A 21,123-nucleotide genomic window follows, 5' to 3' on the forward strand; every position below is an offset into this window, starting at 1 on the left:
ACTATGTTATTGTGTTATACCATGCATGAAGTGTAAGGGGCAACAGTGTTTACATTTTTAAATGTAATTTCCATTCAAAAAGATTTTACTTGTATGAAGTGTTGTAATGGCAATACTCTGTTTGATTTATTTAAGTACATGGATCAGCCTTTTCTTGAGTGTAATAATTTGCTTGTCGTCTCACTAAAGTCCTCAGCAAAACTGGAAAAATTCATCTCTAAATTGCAAATACTGTAGGGCCTCAAGAAATTTCCCCACATAACCTACATTCCATAGGCCCTAGGAGTTGTTCTTACTGGTCAAATATCATTTACCATACCTTTAGCAATCGGAAGTTCCGATATGGTACCGTACTGTATCTCTAGCCACAGCGAATATATAATATACTGTATGAAAATATGTACAGTACTACACATGGAATTATTCATGGTTGAACTATGTTTCGTGTGATCCGGGAGATTATGGCATAGAGTACAGTACAGTGAAAAAATGGTAAACTTAATCATGAAATTATCTACTCAAGTGTTCATAAGACTCCTATTGCACATGGTAAAAATGAGTAGCCCTACAGTATATAGCGGTTGGTACGTAAGTTGGAATTATTCTCCCAGCTGTACTAACTGTTATAAACTTGTTAAGTAGGCGAGTTTTGTCTCTTTACTTTGTCCTCAATTAAAAATCTAAGCAAAACACTTAATAGAATACTGTTGCATGAATTTTTGTTTCTTTAAAGTTAATGCAGCATGGTAGATGAAGGTGTTAGTGCTGAGAGTAAAGACAACATGACTAGCAGGTTGACGTATGTTGGGAAATTGATTCTTGCTCCAATGGTTAGAGTTGGTACATTACCTATGCGCCTGTTAGCCTTGGATTATGGAGCTGATATTGTGTACTGTGAAGTAAGTAGTATCATTTATAGTAGATGTTTAGTTTACCTTTTTAATGCAGGCACACACTTCACTGATATGAAGCAGGTCCGGATATTTGCAATGAGGGTGGTCCATACACTGTGTAGATTACAAAAGAGGAATTGGGAGAGGGTGTCCCAATGGCTGGATGATTAAAAGTCTTAAATTAGAATTGACTGTCCTCTGTTATTATTTTCAGAAGCCCTTCTGTCTTCCTTCTTATCTTTAAGACTATTTTTTCACTCAAAAAAGACATTTTAAAATCTCAGTGAGTCCAGACATCACCAAATTTCCACTGGTTGTGCCCCAGTTATTCATAACATATGATAGTAATTTTTGATTATTTCTTGTTCTTAGTTTTATTCCAAATCATGGGCTAATGAACATTTTCTATCATATTTTTTTTCATTGTTTTATATCCTAAGGAGCTAATTGATCACAAATTACTAAGAAGTACAAGAGTTGAGAATGGTAAGTTGGCAAACTGTATGGTAATGAATTCGGAAGTGGTATCTGGTATTACTGACATTTTGAAAATCTCACTTTAAACTTCAGACCGTAAAACACTAATTTTTTTTCTTCTTATATGAAGAGGTCCTAGGTACAGTAGACTTTGTTCTGGATGATGGTACAATTGTATTCCGGACATGTGAAAAGGAAAAGGACACTGTGGTGCTCCAAATGGGTACATCTGATCCACAGAGGGCACTTGAAGTTGCAAAGCTAGTGTGAGTAGACACACATGTATACTGTGCTGTTTCATCCATTCATATGTTTTAAGCCAGGCTCGAGAGGAACATTTTTTTTTATATGTTGTAGGACACAAAAAGCATATTTGACGAAGAACTTGGAAGCGGTTAATGAGATACAGATTTTTGTTTATTTAAAAACTGGGGGGAAATGGGCATAACCACCCTTTTTGTCAACCTATTCCCCCAGTTTTTAAATATCCAAAAATCTGTATCTCATTAAACGTTTCTGAGTTTTTCATCAAATATGGTTTTTGTGTCTTAGAAAAATGAGTTGTACAACATACTAAACAAAATTTCTGTGGAGCAGCTGACTTTATGCTCTGTCCAGACTATCATATTTTCATGATGTGTCTATATATGTGGCAAAGACAAGCCAAACCAGTCACTGGTCACAAAATTCCCACTACAGTGGGAAACAGTAAAATGACAGCTATAAAATGGTAAAAGAATCATTTAAATCCGACATTTCCTTATAAATGAAGTTACAAGCATTTAAATATAGAGAGCTGTTTAATGAACAATATTTGAGAAATCAGCCTTCAAAGTTTATGATTTCGGGCATTTCTCAGGCAGAGACCATCAACAGTCGTTAAAAATTGTTGTTTTAACATTAAAAATAACAGCATGGGATGATGTATAAAGGTTAGTTTATAGACTTGCCACAAATCTCTTATTTTTTATTATTTTTCTCATTCTGGACAGCGCCACCAACGAGAAAGTTAATTTAAAGATAGACAGAATAAGCGACTTGTAAAACACTGAATGCAGGCACCAGGATGCCAAAAGAATGACGTAATCTTATATTCCGTATTTGGATAAATGGGCGAACCGAAATAAAAAATTTCAAACAATTAAATGTTCATATTTTTGGAGCCACGAAACTGAGTCACTCGCGTCGACTAGTTAGGCATGACTAAATTGGCTAGTTAGTTTAGTGCAGTAAAATAGATTGAAAAAATTATGACATTAGGCCACGTAAAATATTTGGTTAGCATCCTTCCCCGACCGTTGGAAAAGCCCCCGACCTGTGTTTTTTTTTTTTTTTTTTTTTTAACAAAACACTTAACAACTCTATCTCCAGAAGGCAATTTATATAGGCATAGGCTTGTTTACCATCTGTCCGAACGCTAGCCGGCTGGGCTTCTCCCTAGCAGTTCCATTCCATCATCATCTTGATTGTATCTAGAAAAGGCCTAGTTTTATAGTAGTAGTATAAAAAGAGAGTATATGTATACACGGTTGCCGATGCAAAGCATTAAGATTTACTCGGGATTAGGTTTATATTAGCAAACTAAACTCTGATCCGATGCTCACGTCTCATGCTTTGTGCTTTAGTTAGAGATAAAGCCATGTCGGCCAATCAGCGCGTTGGTATTTCCATCACTTTGGAAGTAGACAGCCACAGCGCGAAAAGAAACAAGGAAGAACGCTCTGTGCTGACCGGAAACAAGACAAGACATGACATGACAACAAACATGAATGCGCTCCTCAGTTTAAAACTGTGGTGTGTTCACTTACCTGTGTGCAATATTTCACGAAATAAAATTTTAAAGATAGTCTAAATAAATAAAGGTAGGATAGCATAAATAAATTTATTACTGGAAATATAAAATATATAGAGGTGAGATAGTGCATGCGTATATTAGCCAGCGAGCCGTCCGGCCTTCTTTTGGCCTGCCTTCAATTATTTAGGACGGCAACTTTTACCGTGACGGCTTGGCCTAATCAGCTCGGCCTAGCCTAATTGTGCCTGGTCTACCCTTAGCAAATTATTTATATTCTTCAAATCTATCGTATGTTACATTAAACTAAAGCTAAATCATTTTTGCAATTGATAAAAACAACATTTATTGATTGAATGTACGTTTTCGTACCAATAATAGGTGGGGATTACTAACGATGGGCGTGGCCCGCCTATCGGCTCAGTGCCATGCCCACTGGCTTCCATTTTGGACGGCCTATTTTGTTTTTGTGGTGAAACCCCTGCACGGCATCAATGATGACTGTTGTGTTGTTCCAACAACAAACTCAGTATGTTCCAGTTGTAATGTCCAGCAAACACAAACTTAAACACAAAGCATGGAATATTCACATGCTGGTACAATGACGTGATGTTTTATAGTTAATTTCACATCCAAAAGCAATTACACTCAACACTTAGAGGATGGAATACAGTATTATCGATATCTGTATCAGTTCTGTAAACATATACAGTGTTGCATGTTTTAAAACATCATATATAGGGATTTCAATATGACTGTTATTCATAGGCAAAGTTTATCTGCTTGCTTAGATGAATTACATGATTTCTTGTATCAAATTTTGGCCTCTGTTGTTTTCCTCGTCTTTGTTTTGCTAATTTTCCTTTCCTACGCTGGTTTTTCATGTTCGCCAAGAAAAAAAAAAAAAAAAAAAAAAACCTCCCTCCTTACCATGAAATTTGATACCTAAAGGATGCTAACCAATTATTTTTTTTCTAGAATCGACTAAAATGATTGGTCATTTACTAGAATCGACTAAAATGATTGGTCATTTACTAGAATCGACTAAAATGATTGGTCATTTACTAGAATCGACTAAAATGATTGGTCATTTACTAGAATCGACTAAAATGATTGGTCATTTACTAGAATCGACTAAAATGATTGGTCATTTACTAGAATCGACTAAAATGATTGGTCATTTACTAGAATCGACTAAAATGATTGGTCATTTACTAGAATCGACTATAAAGCCAAAGTAAGGAGTAAAAGTATTTCGGCTTCTACTGAAGTATACAATGCTGCCTCATTCAGGTGCTAATTACTCAGTTGAACAATTTGTGCAGTATGCTTGTTTTGGGATGGCAACCTCATATTAGTTACTAAAAGATAAACTACTAAAATTAAGGATTGTGAAAAGTTTTCAATTTATGAAAACAGGCATGCAATTTAAAAACATGCACATGGTGGATATTTATTTAAATATAACATTCAAATGAAATTTTAGTGCAAAAATTATTACAACATTTCTGTAATTTATAGGTAACAGTATATATTTATTTTTAAAAATTTATTTACAAAAATGTGAGAAAAAGTGGTTTGGCCATAAACGGTGCGGCTGACACAGTATTGATTGGTGTTCACTGCGGGCACAGAAATGGAGATAACTCTTTTAAGCTCTGATACTTGCACTAAGGGCGACATACAATACTATATGTTTTCGTTTTCACCATAGAGAGAATGATGTTGCTGGTATTGATGTTAATATGGGTTGTCCAAAAGATTACTCTTGTAAAGGAGGCATGGGAGCAGCTCTACTCACTCAACCAGAAAAAGTTAAGCAGGTACGGTAGTTCGATGCTAAAGATAGTTTATGCCATTTTCTTATAGCACAGATGACTGCTATTTTAGTGGGGATGATGTGTAAACTGCAAGAATTCCAATACCTTTTCACTGACAACTTTGTGGAAGCCTGTAATCTTTTGTCAATCATTTAGAGGGATAGATCCAGAGAGAGGGGACATTGATTACATTCCCCGTTTGCCACTGCCATTCTTAAATTCAATATGGCAATCCCATTAGATCTATATAAGATAGAATACAAATACAATCATTTACAATTTTACATAAAATAAACACTAAAATATAGCATAATTAGATGCTTTCCAGGGCAGAGACCTTGGACTGCCCTCTCTATCACTGCATTCCACCTGCCTGTTTATGTAGTTGACTAGTGTCAACTTCGTGAATACTTAACTGGATAAACCGACAAATTGCCTATTCTCGCTCATACATGAGAACACCCCTCAAAAAATACAGTCGAATCCTGGCGCCAAGCACAAGCAGCCCCCGCAACCATGCAACTCCCCCATTCTTTTCCGAGACTCGAAAGTGGCTACACCTCCTTTAAGGATTTTATCAATCTATTGATCTGCAACCTTGGATTATATATATTCTTAATGCGTCTCTTCATTTTACTATCCATGGTGATATACATCGGCACTGACGTCAGTTGATATTACAGTAGTAAAAACATGCAAATATTGTTAATTTGCGGGAAATGGTTTATCTTAGGGAGTCATTTTCGGGAGATCTGCGGTGACGGGGGGAAGGGGATTTGCACCAGGGAGGGACTTTTACAGGTGAAGCGTCTAGACCACCTCGGCCCACCATGGTTCAAGCTGAGATAAGATAAGTAATGATTATAGCCCCTTGGTCCTTGAATGGCCAAATTATTTTTAGAGTTGACCTCACAGGCCAAAGATAATCTTCAGCATATTCAAAGGCTTGCGCCATCAGTTTAACAGCCGTTAGTCAACTTAGGTGGGTTTGCTTTACCAGTGTAATTGATCACAATACAAAAGCCTACGATTAGTGTTTAGGCATATTTTTTGAAAAATACAAAACATTTTTATTACACTTTTTTTTATAAGAACCAGTAAAATTTTGCCCAACAGGCTCAGTGTTCTTATTTTTTGGCTGATTCCAGGCTCAAAATGTTCTTATTTTGTCCTTTGTTAAGCAGTTTTCAAATATACAAAATTATTTTTGTACCAGTACTGTATATGTACACTGTACTGGAATGTAGATAAAAGTGGCCCTGGAAAAAATGGCCCTTGAAAAAATGGCCCCTGAAAAAATATCCCCAGAATAGAGGCCCCAAATGACATTTAGGTACACCTACTGTACTGTATTATAGAGGGTATTAGTCACACCTACTGCACATAAGGTACATATATAACTTTTTGGTTTTCTAGTATTTTTAAAATAAAAATCTTATTGGACATTTTACCTCAGCCTCAATTTGTTCTTATTTTGTTCTTTATTTTTAAGTAATTTCAGCCTCAGTGTTCTTATAAAATGTGTTCTTGTTATAACAAAAAAAAAAGGTGTATCCCTGTAAAGTAAAGAACTATTAATGATCACAGTGAACAGAAGAAAACACTGAGACAGAACTTGACGGCACAAAATTTGGTCTAATATATAGTGTATGATTTGAAAAGAAGGCTATTAACGAAATACAGTGATCAGAAAAACTTGGCACCACAGAAGAGTCTTGTATGACTTACATTATTTGTAGGACAATCGAAATGAAATTTTTGATCACTGTTCTTTGGTTAAATCATAGTACGAATATCGTTGACAATAAAACCCAATAGGCGTATTTAAAAATAACCCAAGTCAATGATTTAACAATGGGCTTCTTCTACCGTGAGTCTGATCATGCATCAGGACTCTGCAGTCATTACAATTTCAACACATCTCCTGATGTTGAATCTAGCTGTGCCAATAAGAATACCAATCTTGGGAGTATTTTTATAGTTCTGTTTACAGGGTTTAATTTAAGATCTGAGTGGGGTAACCCCTACATCATAACACGTTTTTGCTTTTTGTTTTTTTTTTATCTTGTTTGAAGTCTTGAATTGGACCACAGAAAGCACCCAGTGATCAATTTTGGCGCTATTTAATCTACTTATTGCCTATATTATCTTGATCACTTTCAAAACATTCCCATGCACATTACCCAGGGGCTGAATTTTTGTTACTTTTAAGAAAATGTATTCCTCAAACTCTTAATATAGTGATAACCATCGGTACTGACTTCCGTGAGAAATTTTATAATATTAAAGCATTGAAAAAGTGCAAAATTATGAATTCGTGGAGATGGGTTACTTTCTGGGAGATTCTTGCTTGCTTGCGGAGGCTGTACCGATTTCCAGGAGACTCCTCCGAGTTCCGGGAGACTTGGGACCCATGTACCTTCATTGGAAATTTTTTCTTGCTTGCAGGAATCCTTCCAAATTTCCAGGAGACCCCTGCAACTTGTTAGAGATTTGGGACCCCTGTATAAAGCAAAGTTTTTTTTTTGTTTGGGGAGTGGGGGGTGGTGTTTATGGGCTCTGTTGGCACCTCATCCTTTTATCATTCCTCCTATTTTTTACTTACAGATTTTGACAACACTGGTACAAGGCTGCTGTAAGCCAGTGACCTGTAAGATGCGACTTCTGCCAAAGGTCAGTTCCGTGTCATAAAAGTGAGGTAATTTAGCCTTCCAATCCAGGCTTTCACTTAGGTTTGTCACACTCTTACCACAAGTTAAATTCCTCCTGTTGAATGTATTCAGTCTTTCTTTTTTTTGTGGGGATTATTTGCATTGTAATTTTGGGGCACCCACCAGCCCCAAAATTATTATTATAAAAAATAAAAAAAAAAACAAGAAATTAATATATTTAAAAATACTAAATAGTCATTATTATTAAAAACTGTTATTATTTTCTTTTTCACAATATTAATTTCACCCAGTTGACCAGTGGTGACAATAAATGCAATAAACAATTACTGTAAGCTCATTTTTGCAAATTTCTATAACATCATTGGCATCTCAAATAAGTATACATTTGTCTGAACCTCAATTTGCAAAATAAGTACATCTTGTACTCATGTGCTGTATACATTTAAGGTTCACTGTATACCTGCATAGATTTACACATATTTGAATTAATTTTAATTCTGTATTTCTCAGATGGAAGATACAATTGATTTGGTAAAGATTATGGAAAGTACTGGGGTGTCTGCTATTGGTGTACATGGCCGCAAGAAAGAAGAGCGCCCTCGACATGATGTTAACTGTGATGCTATCAAGCTTATCTCAAAGAGTGTTTCAGTCCCAGTTATTGCTAAGTGGGTAAAAGTAACTAATTTTGGTTCTATGAATAATCAGTGGCATCAAGAGTCCAGGGTATCCGGGGCAAGTCCCCCGGGGCCCGGGATAACTAGGTAAAAAATAATAAAATAAAATAAATAAATAAAAATTAATATTAAATGTATACATTCATTCAGTATCATTCATGTGTTTTTCCCCATGAGAATTGTAAATAAAACTGAACGTTTATCGATGAAAGCTGGTAATTGATCGCTTCTAATTCTTTATCATGAATATTTTTATGACTTCTACTACTCTATAGAGTTTATGTTTACAATGTATAAAATAGTACATTCTTTACATTAGTAATTATTAATTATAAACGGCTTGGACCATGGACATCGTCAATGTCCATACAAAGAAAATCTGGATAGACCTGATAGAGAGTAGATTGTCAAAATAAATATTAGTTAATTAGTGGCGGATTTAAAGGCTTGGCCCCCACACCCTAAATGTTTCAAAATTTAACAAAAATTGAGAAAAAAAAAATCTACTACAATTTAATTCTAAGATTGCCATTTCTGGCTGTTCAGAATTGCCATGATCGAAATATTTCTTTCCTCACCCAACCATGGTGAAGCTAAGATAGATAGATCGTTCATCTGTGAAAGTCCTTCTCTGCGCCCCCCCCCCCATTTCAAATTCCTGGATCCGCAATTGTAAACTTTGTTACCCTATGTTATGAATCTTTTTAGCATGTTTGAATAAAAGAGGGGGGTAAAGGTAAAGGTAAAGGTAGGAGACTTGCAGCGCCATTGTGCTGAATTGCGTATGGGTGTGGTCCGTGACTACCTAGCAGCCGTAAAGAGGCGCTTCTTGGTAGATACATGTTCACATCATTCCACAACGTCAGGGGCTGAAATGAACCATAAAATCGGGGTAACCCCTACTCTTCCGAAAGATGCAATGGGTTCTTTAAAGTGCACACGAGCCAGATGTATACACTGGACCTCCATTTTAAGTCCTTATCCGAGAAGACTTGGTTCTACCAACCGAACCATGGGCGAGGAGCGGCTGGAACCAGTGCCGATGTTAAAGGCCTGTCTCTTATACACATCTAGATGTGTATAAGAGACAGCTCCATCAACATTATTGTTAACGTATATACCGTCAATTTCATCATTTTGGGTATCGTTAGTATTATTACCAATATCGACATCAATAGCATCATTATCATCATCATCATCGCCACAATTAATATTCTCATCCACACAAATTCCATTGCCAACAGTTTCATCTTCACTTACATTTTGAATACCATTAACAACATTTTCATTATTAATGCATATATTGAAATCAAAAATAACTGTGATGAGATCGTCATCTACACTACTTCCCGGGAATCAGTTCCTTGTGGACCATCGGCAGTAATTCCTTATGTGTCCATACTGTCTCTTATACACATCTAGATGTGAATAAGAGACAGCATATACGCATACGCATGCATCGTTCACAGATAGCGGCGCCCCTGCTTTACCGCTCAGCCACTCGACTCACCTATAGGGATAGCCTTAGGCACTTTTTAAAGACAGTAGCTTCCAGGGGGATGGGGAGGCCACCAGGGATTCGCCCCTAGATCTCTCGAACCTATGGGCCAGGGCAGCGAAGATGCCCTGGGGCCCGCGGCAGCTCTTAGCTCTTAGCGGCCCTGTGAATAATATGGCGATTGAGTTGAGGGCATGCATGCTGGTTAGTGACAGTTTAGTTAACTCATTTTTTAAAGAGATTTGAAAACAAATGTATTCAAATTACTTTCAGTGGTGGATCCAGTCAGATTATAAAAACCTTTGAAGATATCGAAGAATTCAGAAATCTCAGTGGAGCATCGTCTGTGATGGTTGCTAGGGAGGCACAATGGAACCCGTCTATCTTCCGCAGGGAAGGAAAACTTCCAATAAACAATGTTATTAAAGACTACCTCAAATATGTAAGTTCATTGCTGTCGGTTATCAATACCTGAAAAGATGATCCTGGTCTTGTATGCCCGAATCAAAGCCAGGGATCATAGCCGACTTTTATTACAACACAAACCTACAAAAGCTAGCAAGTTAAATGTTCAAAAAATCATTCAATTTTAGATTTCTGAAGATTTCCATGTTATCTACCCACACCAGGCTCTTGGAACAATCTTAATCCATGGAGAGTAGTGAATACTAATGCATTTAATAGGATCTAAATTTTCCTACCTTCAGAGGTGTACTACCATTTGTGTTGTCTTTAGTTAGTGATACATTAATGAAAAATACATTACAGACTCCTTATTTTTCTTTTCTGGCTAACTGCCTCATCCCAAACTCAAAATTTATATATACAGTACAAATGTTGCAATAAATGTGTGTGTTGTATGAATTTTCTTGCAGTCGCATTCAATTCTCTTTACAGGCTGTTGACTATGATAATCAGTTTTCAAATTCAAAGTATTGCTTGCAGCAGCTAATGGTTGGCAGAAGTTTAGAGCCAGAAGCAAAGGCGCTACTAAAGGCTAAGACACTAAGGGAATTGTGGTAAGCAGATGAGTACTGTGTGCAGGTGAACAGTAATCAGGAAACTCATGTATAGCATGAACTCCCATCAGATAGTTGTGCAGCTTTGCTCAGTCGGCTAAACTGGTGGTAGCCACTGTTTGTGCGCTAAACCGTAGAGATCTATAGGTTCCGGGTTCAATTCCTATCGCTGCTCTCCTTGTGTTTCAGCTGAAGGGCTGAAGTGCAAGTTACGATAGCGCACCGTCCTCGGATGAAACGTTTCTAAGCTGTTGGTCTTGTGTGCATGACCCACGTGCACATTAAAGGAATGCATTACACTCTTGGATTGTCTTCCAGTGTACTGCCCAATCACCACCAGAAGAACCCACTGGAAATAAGTCTTTGTCAGGCTTTTGTGAGTTATCCTTAGTGTTTGCACCGAATAAACCCATAGAATTTGCTGTATTTTCCACTTGTCTGTCTGTGTTTTATACAATAGACAACAAATATTATAATGAAAGTATATTTATTAAACCACAATTTAGCATATACATTGATTAACTTCTGATGCTTATGCATTCAAGACCCTCCTTAAAACTTTTTCTCTGTAATCAATAATTCTTATTACAGTATATATTTAAGTGCCAGTGACTAATAATATTCTTGCAGGTGCTATACAAATTTCCAATTTATTATATAAACCTCAGTTGTAGTGTTGTGAAATAAATGCATATATTTATATCAGATCTGAATCTGTTAATTTGCCTTAATTAAACCTAATGCAGTGTTCTCCCTAGCATCATAGGCAAGCGTCATGGTAAGTGTTAAGTCCACCATAGTTGGGACTGACACAAGATATTTTTAATATTTAGGAGGCATTGAAATGTTCTAAATTGTACTTTAAAATATTAATAAAAGCAGGGAACAGTTAAATAATTTAATTGTTCCCTGATAAAAGCATCATGGAAGATGTTCCAAGCATCATGGGGAAAGTCCCAAGCATCATGGTACCATGATGCTTCAAGGGCCTTGGGAGGACACTGTAAACCTAATGTGTAGCATTTAAGAATTAATTTGCTGCATTATAAAAATATATTTACATATGTAATGTTTCTGCTTTTGTTATAGAACTGACATTATCCACATACTTAAATCAATATATATTTTACAACATGTCTTTGACTAATTTAGTGAAGTATGGAGTATGGAGGTTTACTTCGACTCTGTAATTGCAGCACGTCAAAAAGCTGAAGATTTACGTAAACAGCGAGTTGAAGCTGTAAAAAAGAGGAAATTAGATGATGGATCCACCTTGTACACAATAGAGATAAGATACAACAAGTAAGCATTTAGTCAGAGGCGGCTTCTGGCTAACGGCGACATAGAAGTGTAAAGGAATAGGGTCTTTTGGATTATGTTGCATATTGATTCGGTTCTATTATACTGTTTTAAAATAGAAATTTATATAGATATTAATACCTGCTGATTATTAGTACTGTATATGATACTTTTTCAAAGTCTATAGTTTATCTCTTGAGTGAGCAGTTTAGCTGTCAGCTAAACTGAGCCACTGTTGTGCGAGGAATTGTGGACACCTCTTGGTCCCTGGTTCAATTCCCATCGCTGCTTTCCTTGTATTTCAGCTGAAGGGCTGAATGCAAGTTACGATAGAGCACCGTCTTTCAGATGAGATGTTTAAGCCATTGGTCCCGGGTACTCTTAGAAAAACAGTGGGGAATGGTCTCTCAGTGTCTTGCCCAATCACCACCAGAAGGACCCCACTGGAATTAAGTCTTCTTTAAGACTTCTGTGGGTTATCCTTGGTTATCCTTTACACTGAATAAATCCAATCCAATTACCGTAGCTTTCACTGTCTTCTCGACAGCTTCATTCAGCGGACTGCTGGTTGTTAAATATTTTATTAAACTGCTGATAACAACAAATTTGTTGCCCAAAACCGTAGGCCCAGTGTACGCATTTGGCTCGTGTGCACCCAGTACATCATTCGAGAAGAGTAGGGGGTTACCCCGGTGTACTGGTCCATTAAGTCCCCTGTTGTTAAATGGATATGCCACGTAGGACAGTGATTAAGTTCACTTATTGGCATATCCTTGGCGCTTGTGCCTAAAGAAATGAAATGAAAATGTTTTGTTTTTTTTGTTCATTATGTGGAAAATAAATAAATCAATCAATCAATTGTGAAGCTGGTTACACTGTAAATAGTATTTTTCAGCCTATTAACTATTAAAAAAAAACAAAAAAAAAGAAGTCACTTTGTTAGATTGCATATAGGAATCAGTGTATTACAGTACTTGATGCATATATAGATTTTATGTATTAAGAAATCAAAGTATTTATCTAATAGTTTCTTTTATAAATTTTATCAGTGCCATTCTTAGTTACTCCTTACTCATTGAATACATTTCCTGTTAAATTTTTCAGAAAAAATTTTAGTCCAATGACAACTCCGAAGCTCATCCTGGGGGAGTGGTGTAGGGATAATCTTCTAGACCCCCCTGTATATTCCATGGTAAGTGGCACTAATACATTATAACTTAAAGTATTAGTCTTGCAACATTGATATCTCATTACAGATTAGACTTGGGATCAGGTCTAGCATATACAGTAAGCCGGGCACTCACTGCAAGACTCTTATCTCCACTCTCCAAGAGGGCTTGACGAAGCGACGTCACCTTCTGATTGTCTGTGGCAGTCAGCTGAACTCTCCGTTTTGCATGCTTTGTCTTGTTACTTTGTGGAATTGCATTGGCCAGGGGCGGATTTAGGATTTAGCAAAAAGGTGGGGGGGCCAAAGTAAAGATGGACGACCAGCCGAGGTACAAAGCATCCAGGGGGGTGGGTTTGGGTTTTTTCAAAATAGGAAGATTTTTTGAAATGGTACGCCCTTGAAAGCTCTTACAGGGCATCATACAACAAAGAAAGGCATCCCGTTGGCCAACAATCATCGGAAGCAGCGTTTGTTCAGCTTTATCAAAAGAGCATATGTAAATGGGGAAGATGGCCCTTCAGCTACAAATGTAAAAAAAACTACAACACACCTACATCATCCGGGGAGAACTGGCCCCCAATGGGGTGGAAAATACACTTCGTCACAAAAAATTTGTTGACTATAGAATCTAAAACCCCTAAATTGTTTGTAGTTTCTAGGGCCTTCACCCCCCCCCCATCACTAATATGAGAGATTTTGTGTGACGCCCTAACACGCCCACTTGCGTTCTTGTCAGGGACATCAGGCTTAGTCAGGCAAATCCAGAGCCAATCCTGACCTCATCACTTTCAAGCTGTTTTATCAGTTATCAGGACCATATGCTTCCTCCACCAGTGCCCAAGTAACTAATTAAACACCAGGCATAATCTTTCTTATTTTCATCTAGTGTCACTTCATTGTACAGTATTAAGTTGTACATATTATTGTCCATGTGATAAGCAACTTGGATGAATATGGAGCATTTTATACCTTGTATAGGGAATTTATAATAATAGATGTTGGATGAGTTACTCCATGCCTGTGTGCAAGTCGCAGTTTATTTCCTACCTTTACCTTTTTTATGTACTGTACTTGCCAGAGGATTGTAACATATTTCTTTGTTATGATGTATTTAAAATGTTTATTTTAAAATAGGAGGAGCACACTGTTCACAGGCTGTATCAAGCAACAGTCAATGTTGACAAAGACTATTTTTCATCATCTTGCTGGTAAGCTTTTTGACCTTTGACCACTTTTGAATAACATGTTTATGATCACCCATGCATGATAAAATATAATTGTGTTCACTGTTGTCTTCAGGGAGAAAAGCAAACGTGCCGCTGAGCATAACGCTGCAATAGTGTGTCTACGCATCAAGAGTGTATATGACGGATTACTGGAACATGAACATTCCAAAAAGAATGCAAGAGAAGAAAAAAGGATGACGGAGAAAACAAACAAACAAACAACAAAAACCAGATGGGAACACACAGAATGCAAACCAGGTGGACCCTTCAGATAGAATCAAAGCATTAGCCACAGCTAGTTGATAGCAGTTGATTGGCACGAGTAATTAAGTTGATAAAGAATGTAACAGAGGTGTGAATATTTAGCTGATAGAACACCCTATTCGTTTACACAGGATTTTTGTGACGAATAATGAGGGTGCACTCCGATCCTAACATTAATAGGCGAATTTGAGCAGTTTTACAGTCTTTTCAATGAAAAATAGGACGAAATTACTTCAGTTACTTAAACTAATATGGAAATATGAAATATTGTGCTAAGAGGCTCAGTTTTGGAGTTAAAATAGAGGGTGCAACCAGTTTTCTTGTGGTTGTTTTTGACTTTTTTTCTGCCTGTCTTATGCCCTAACCATTCCCATCTCAAAGTTTTTGTTATTTACTAAATAATTATTAATATTTAGATTGTGTTATCTGCTCTCTGGAAGAAATATTAACCTGAAGTTTCTGGAGTATACTTGAAGGTTGATATGGTCTGCTTTCCTAATTTATCATAGCATTTTATAGCATTTGTTCCTTTGTATTCTATAATGGAATAAGAGGGGGATATTTTGATTGATTGATTACAATATCTACACATTGAATGACATACAGTACTGTACAATTTGACAATGCATGATTGATATTATATATATGAATAATATATAGATTTATTTCTAAATGCATTATTAAAGATAAAAAGAACATATTTTTAATCAGAATTTTAAAAAATTGATTCATTGGACTAATTTCATAATTGCCCTTTTTGACTAATCAAATAAACATCATACAAACAGATAATTGCTTTTTTCTACATTGATCATCTAAGGATAAATACAAACTACATATAAACATGCACTGCGAATAAATATTTCAACATTTAACTAGATCATTTGGAAACCCAGTCAGATGTTGTAGCCAATATTATAGGAAATTATAATCTGATGGTTGTGATAAGGTTGGTTTCACTATTTTTTTTATTTAGTAACCATGTCTAAAACCTAAAGGTAGTTTACTGTGGGAAATAAAATGTTAAAATGTAATGTTAATGCATGCTTACTTCCTTTACCTAACATGCCAGAAAATTAGATTATTAAGTGAATTAGATTTAATACATAACATTTAATATAAAGTTAATTATATAATACATTTTCTCAAATTAATACAGATATAACAAAAACAAAGCCATTAGAAGTAACATGCAGGGTAAACCATGGAAAATGGTACCAGTCGGTGGTTGAACAAACACATCTAAACTTCAGTAGTTAACTTTAAAAAATCATGCATTTCCTATCTTATTACATTAAAAGGTTGTCCTAAATGATTTTTATATACAACAAATTAGAAGTGGATACCAACAATTTGTAAGCAGTGGGTGTGGCTTGTAAAAGACACTTCAGAGTGACAAACATATATACTTGTACAGTAATGTACTTCTTTTTAGAAAAGTATGTCTTAGCACCAAAAAGCATTATATAGTCCAGGGGCAGATCCAGTCCATTTTGCTAGTACTAAATTTTAAAAATTTCAATGCAAATCAATGTTGTGTGCCCCCTCCCCCCAGTTTGAAAAATTCTGGATCCACCCCTATAGTCATATGTTTAAATAGAAAAAGAACATAAAAAATATAGTATATATTCTGGTAGACAATATAACATGTTAACAATAACAAGCAGATATGAATAAATAAAATATGTTTAAATGCTAACTGACACTGGAGGGATAATTGATACTTTAAAAAATAATTCAAAAATTTAATTTGATTAATTTTTGGTATTTCAGGATGATTTCTCAAAACTAGATGTTCAAAGTATCAAATAAGCATCTTTCATATACCAATACCACAATTATGCTGATGAAGCTGCTTATAATTCATCTCGTCCCTGAAAGAACAATCATATTAAAACATTTAACATCAAGAAAGCAAAAGCAATGAGCAGCAGTGTATGCAGGGGTTTGGGGATGCAACCCCCACCCCCTACTTGTAAAAGGTTGATAAAAATAAATATATTAAACATACTAGACATTGTTAATATTCTTCAACTTCAAATAAAAATCCCATTTGCCTTATCTTCAAAAGATTAACTCAGAAAGATCCGTTTAAAGGGAAAATATACCAACAACAACCTAAAAAACACTAATAAAATATTTATTAGAAAAATACACATGTGAATATATTTCAAAATGACGTTAAGATGAACGCAAAACTCAGTTAATGGGAAAAAAATTTCCATATAAATCAGCAGCTGCAAACTCTAATGATCAGTCACTTCCCAGTATGTTCTGTACTATTTGTGACCAGCAAATTATCTACTGGTATTGGGAATAAGTACACATTTCTCTGAAATGCCCAATATCTGGAGCAAAATGCAAATGAATCAGCAAGACACTCCACACCCTCTACTCATTTTGAGGTGGATTTTAAGTCTAGTCATATCTCAGGAGGATCTAATAGCTTGTTGACAATTATCCAATCTAGGGACAGGGTTTTCTTTAAATTCAGTTATGCACAGAGTACATGATACATGCGAAATTAATACTATCCAAAATGAACAAAAACAATTATAAAACTCGGACATATGAAGAGAGTTATAAATCAACCAATAATTTGATTGTTAAAAATTAGGAATGTTTTATATAGAAAATATAAGTATTTATTGGAAATTATTAAAAACAAATAAGCATCAATATCTTAATTATTTGCTTCATATGGCACCATTTCAAAAAGAACAAATAATATGTTTACTGACAGTACTGTATATGGTGCAAATGTAATGTTTTCTCTATGTTAATAAAATTTATTAAGGCAGCACTACACATTGAAATTACAGTACAAAACATGCGTCCAATGTTGTTTGTACTGTCTTTTAAATGCTAATCATGTATTTGTATGATTATTAATGATAAACAGAGGATTAAGCATAATTCAATCAATTATACACAAAGAAAATCTTCATTATGAATTTAAACATGTATTACCTTTTCCCCCAACAGGCAAATAGTAAATATTAGTTTGTCTTCCCACATGAAAATTGACCTCGGGTCATTTATTATGCGTGGAAACACCTTGAGTTACTTATTGGTGGAAAGTCATAACCGGCCACTTTAGTTTCAACTTAAAACTCTAAAGAGGGGAGGATGAAAAGGTCAAGGAGGAAGAGGGGAGGATGAAAAGGTCAAGGAGGAAGAGGGGAGGATGAAAAGGTCAAGGAGGAGGAAAATGAGGAACTGGAGACAATTTTATTGTGTAGGGCTGTAAAGTGACTATCATGCTGAATAGAAGTCTTTCATATGAAACGTTGAAGCCCTTGGTCCTGTGTTCAAAATAGCCATGTCCATGTTAAAGAACGTATGTAGTACACTCTTCGGAAAAGAGTAGGGTATTGCCTCCTGGTTTACTGCCCAATCACCACCAGAAGGACCCTACTGGAAATAAGTCTTCTTCAGACTATTGTGGGTTTGTCCTTGGTGTTCACACCGAATAAATTCATCCAACCATCCACAAGCTCTTGCACAAGGCTGTGGTTTTTCTGACGGTCCTAGCCAAATGACTGACGTGTGAGAGTGACTACATCAGACTGCTGACCTGTACTGAACTTAAAACCCTGATGGTTCGAAGACAAAAAAGGTAAACTGTGGAACGTTTTTTTTTTAAATTTAAAAGCAGTATGCATTCCAATGTTGTGTTTGTCTCCACCATTAAAAATTATTACAAATCAGGGGTGGTTCCAGGATTTAACAGAGGGGGGGGGGGGTTTCAAAATTTTTCCAAAAAACTCCAAAATAAAAGGGGGTCCCAGTGTCCTCGCCTGGATAGAGGGAAAAAATCAAAGACAGGCAATATATTATTATATTCCAACAACATTGAGTAGTTAGATATGTAGTCTTTCTTCCATGGATCGATGAACCGATAGGCCTGAAAAACGCACTTTCGTACATAAATTATTACGACGGCGAACCAAAAATAGTGTGTATAATTTAATTGAAAACTACTTGGGCTAAGCCTATTTTGTCTGATCTTCCAACCTATACCTGGGTAGGTGTTAGCATGCCTTTAGTAAGCCAGGACCCAGTTGTATTTTGTAGCGTTTCTTTACAGAGGGAGTTCGTTTGAACTGCCCCTGGACGCAGGGTTCCCGGAATGCCGCCCTCAGCGGTGTGTGTGAGTCAGAAGTGGAACGTGAATTTCGGTTTGGTTTCGTAGTCAGATTTTTGAGAAAAACTTCAGCTACCCGTATTCTCGACTGAGACGTCAATGGGAGCTGTAATTTGTATGGCAAGGAGACGGTGCTACCCTTAATTCATATTAAGGGAATTTACGCCCACAAACCTTGTAGTTATTAATATTTTGGTTATAATAGAAAATTTTTATTTTTTTGGTGACGTCACACACGCTATATTTAGCATGCATACGTCATAAGCTAGATTACGTCACCTTTTCCTGATAAGGCAAACTTTCCCGGCTTGCTTTTCTCATGGATAAACAAACACCACTGCCAACAAGCAGAATTCATGAAAGACAGATTTGAAAACTGTCTCTTATACACATGAGGACAGAAGATTTGCACACAATGCCGCAAGAAGCTTGCAAAACAACAGCCAGAATTAAAAGTGTGTGAGTTACCATTACCATCTGTAACTTCAACTAGCAGTAGTGAAGATGATGGCAATGGGAATTTTTTTAAGTATTGTGAGTAAGTTAGTATAACTTGTATAGTTGCTTTCTTTATTTTGAAATAGATGATCAATGCGTACATAAACATACAGTAATAATAGAAAAAGAAAAAAAAACAGGTCATGTGGAAATCATTAACAACACACAGCAAAACCAAACAAAATACTAATAGTATAGAGTTCCTGTTATCACTAAAAGGAATATAGATCTGCAACAATAGGAATATTTCGGTTGAACCAACATACATCATTATTAACATTTACGTCATCTGCCAAAAATTCTATCAGATCTCTTTCTCACGTTAAGGTCAATGATTGAAATCTCGAAGTGACTTCAATTAGAATTCTATTTTGGACATTTTTTGATCTTTTAAAAGTGTAATATGATTTACTCTATGGTATTGACTAAATTACAGAAATAAAAAATTATTAATTTAATTTACACAATTTAAATTACTTAATGAAAAGTACACTCAATATTTTGTCTATGTTTGAATAGTGTACACACAATTATCAAGGAGGAATTGCATGGAACATACTTCCTCCCCCACCCCACCCCCAACAAGGTAAGACATTTGTTTACATTTTGGTATACAGTTCCTTAATATTATGTAAACAAATATTCAACTCTTCATCTACACAAATTTCTATTATTGAAATCACAGGTTTTGATTCGATGTCAATTATGAAATGAACACGTCTATTAAAATTAATGGCTATTATTAATGTGTTACTTCACTCAATCTTAAAAGCATGGTTATTTGTCAAAATACAATACATTTTTATTAATTTGGTACATATTTTAAATGTTGCATTTCATCTTTGTAACATAAACAAGTACAATGATGTACTGAAATAGTTACAAACTAGTTTTCAATAGTCAGGAATATATGACGGAAAATCAATACATAAGCTTACGGATAAGTTTCTGTGGCATTTGCATTTGCTGTCCTCAGGCTGCAAGACTTCCTCCATATCATCATGGATTCTAGGCTTAGAGGTAAATTTTTTTGAATATTCCTAAAAGCAAGGGTAAACCAAAGAAATACCAGTTAAAAGAGTTGTGATTCAAAATCATGGGAGAACTAGAGGGCACTCGGGGAGTTTACACCTTTTATACCCACATTATGATTCTCCTCAGTAAAATTTTTCCCTGCATATTATCCCCATAAAAAAAAAAATTTTTTTAAACAAAAAAAAACAGTAGACTCCTTGGGATTTGAACCCCGACCCTTCAAAATTTAGTCACTTCCAGATTTTTTGTTAAGGAATATTGTGACCAAGTTTGACAAATTTCTGATTTTTGTGACCTTGACCCTTGATCCTTACCCTTCAACATTCAACTACTTTGTGATCTTTGGTCATGGAACATTGTGACCAAGTTTGACAAGTTTGTGATTAAAACTATGGGCTGTAGACAAATAAATAAAAAAATAGGGAATAAACATACAGTATTCTATTGCGACATATTTAAATTTCTCCATGTTGTGACATAGATCAATTACAGATCAATTTGAAAGAGTATAGTCTGACGGATCATGGCAAAGTGTTGTTTAACATTATTACAGATTAAACAATTTTTAATTAAGTATTCACAGACCTGCCAACTCACCCGAACCTGTCAGGTTTCGCCTGATATTTAAACAAGTC

The 21,123-nt window shown here is 35.7% G+C and overlaps 2 protein-coding genes across 3 annotated transcripts in view; one reads left to right on the forward strand and one right to left on the reverse strand.

Annotated features, from left to right (window-relative positions):
* Window positions 1-703: 703 nt before the first annotated feature.
* Window positions 704-15,842, forward strand: LOC117123001 (tRNA-dihydrouridine(20) synthase [NAD(P)+]-like). The gene is made up of 12 exons (XM_033268786.1): window positions 704-899; window positions 1,334-1,379; window positions 1,501-1,636; window positions 4,877-4,985; window positions 7,590-7,655; window positions 8,165-8,322; window positions 10,103-10,271; window positions 10,727-10,848; window positions 12,001-12,150; window positions 13,252-13,339; window positions 14,453-14,526; window positions 14,618-15,842. The coding sequence occupies exons 1-12, from the start codon at window positions 744-746 to the stop codon at window positions 14,817-14,819; spliced, it is 1,476 nt and encodes a 491-aa protein (XP_033124677.1). The 5' UTR covers window positions 704-743; the 3' UTR covers window positions 14,820-15,842.
* A 285-nt stretch (window positions 15,843-16,127) lies between these two features.
* Window positions 16,128-21,123, reverse strand: part of LOC117123000 (protein O-glucosyltransferase 2-like) — a 34,213-nt gene continuing 29,217 nt past the window's right edge. For both annotated transcript variants that reach the window (XM_033268785.1, XM_033268784.1), the window contains exons 9-10: window positions 20,392-20,493; window positions 16,128-16,682 (exon numbers count right to left, since the gene is read on the reverse strand). In XM_033268785.1, the coding sequence (XP_033124676.1) occupies window positions 16,665-16,682; window positions 20,392-20,493 (120 nt within the window). In that variant the 3' untranslated portion in view covers window positions 16,128-16,664. The remainder of the gene's footprint in view (window positions 16,683-20,391; window positions 20,494-21,123) is intronic.

Source organism: Anneissia japonica, unplaced genomic scaffold (genome assembly GCF_011630105.1).
Source record: "Anneissia japonica isolate Jap-2015-1 unplaced genomic scaffold, ASM1163010v1 scaffold1030_len608725_cov174, whole genome shotgun sequence".
Classification (NCBI taxonomy): Eukaryota; Metazoa; Echinodermata; class Crinoidea; order Comatulida; family Comatulidae; genus Anneissia; species Anneissia japonica.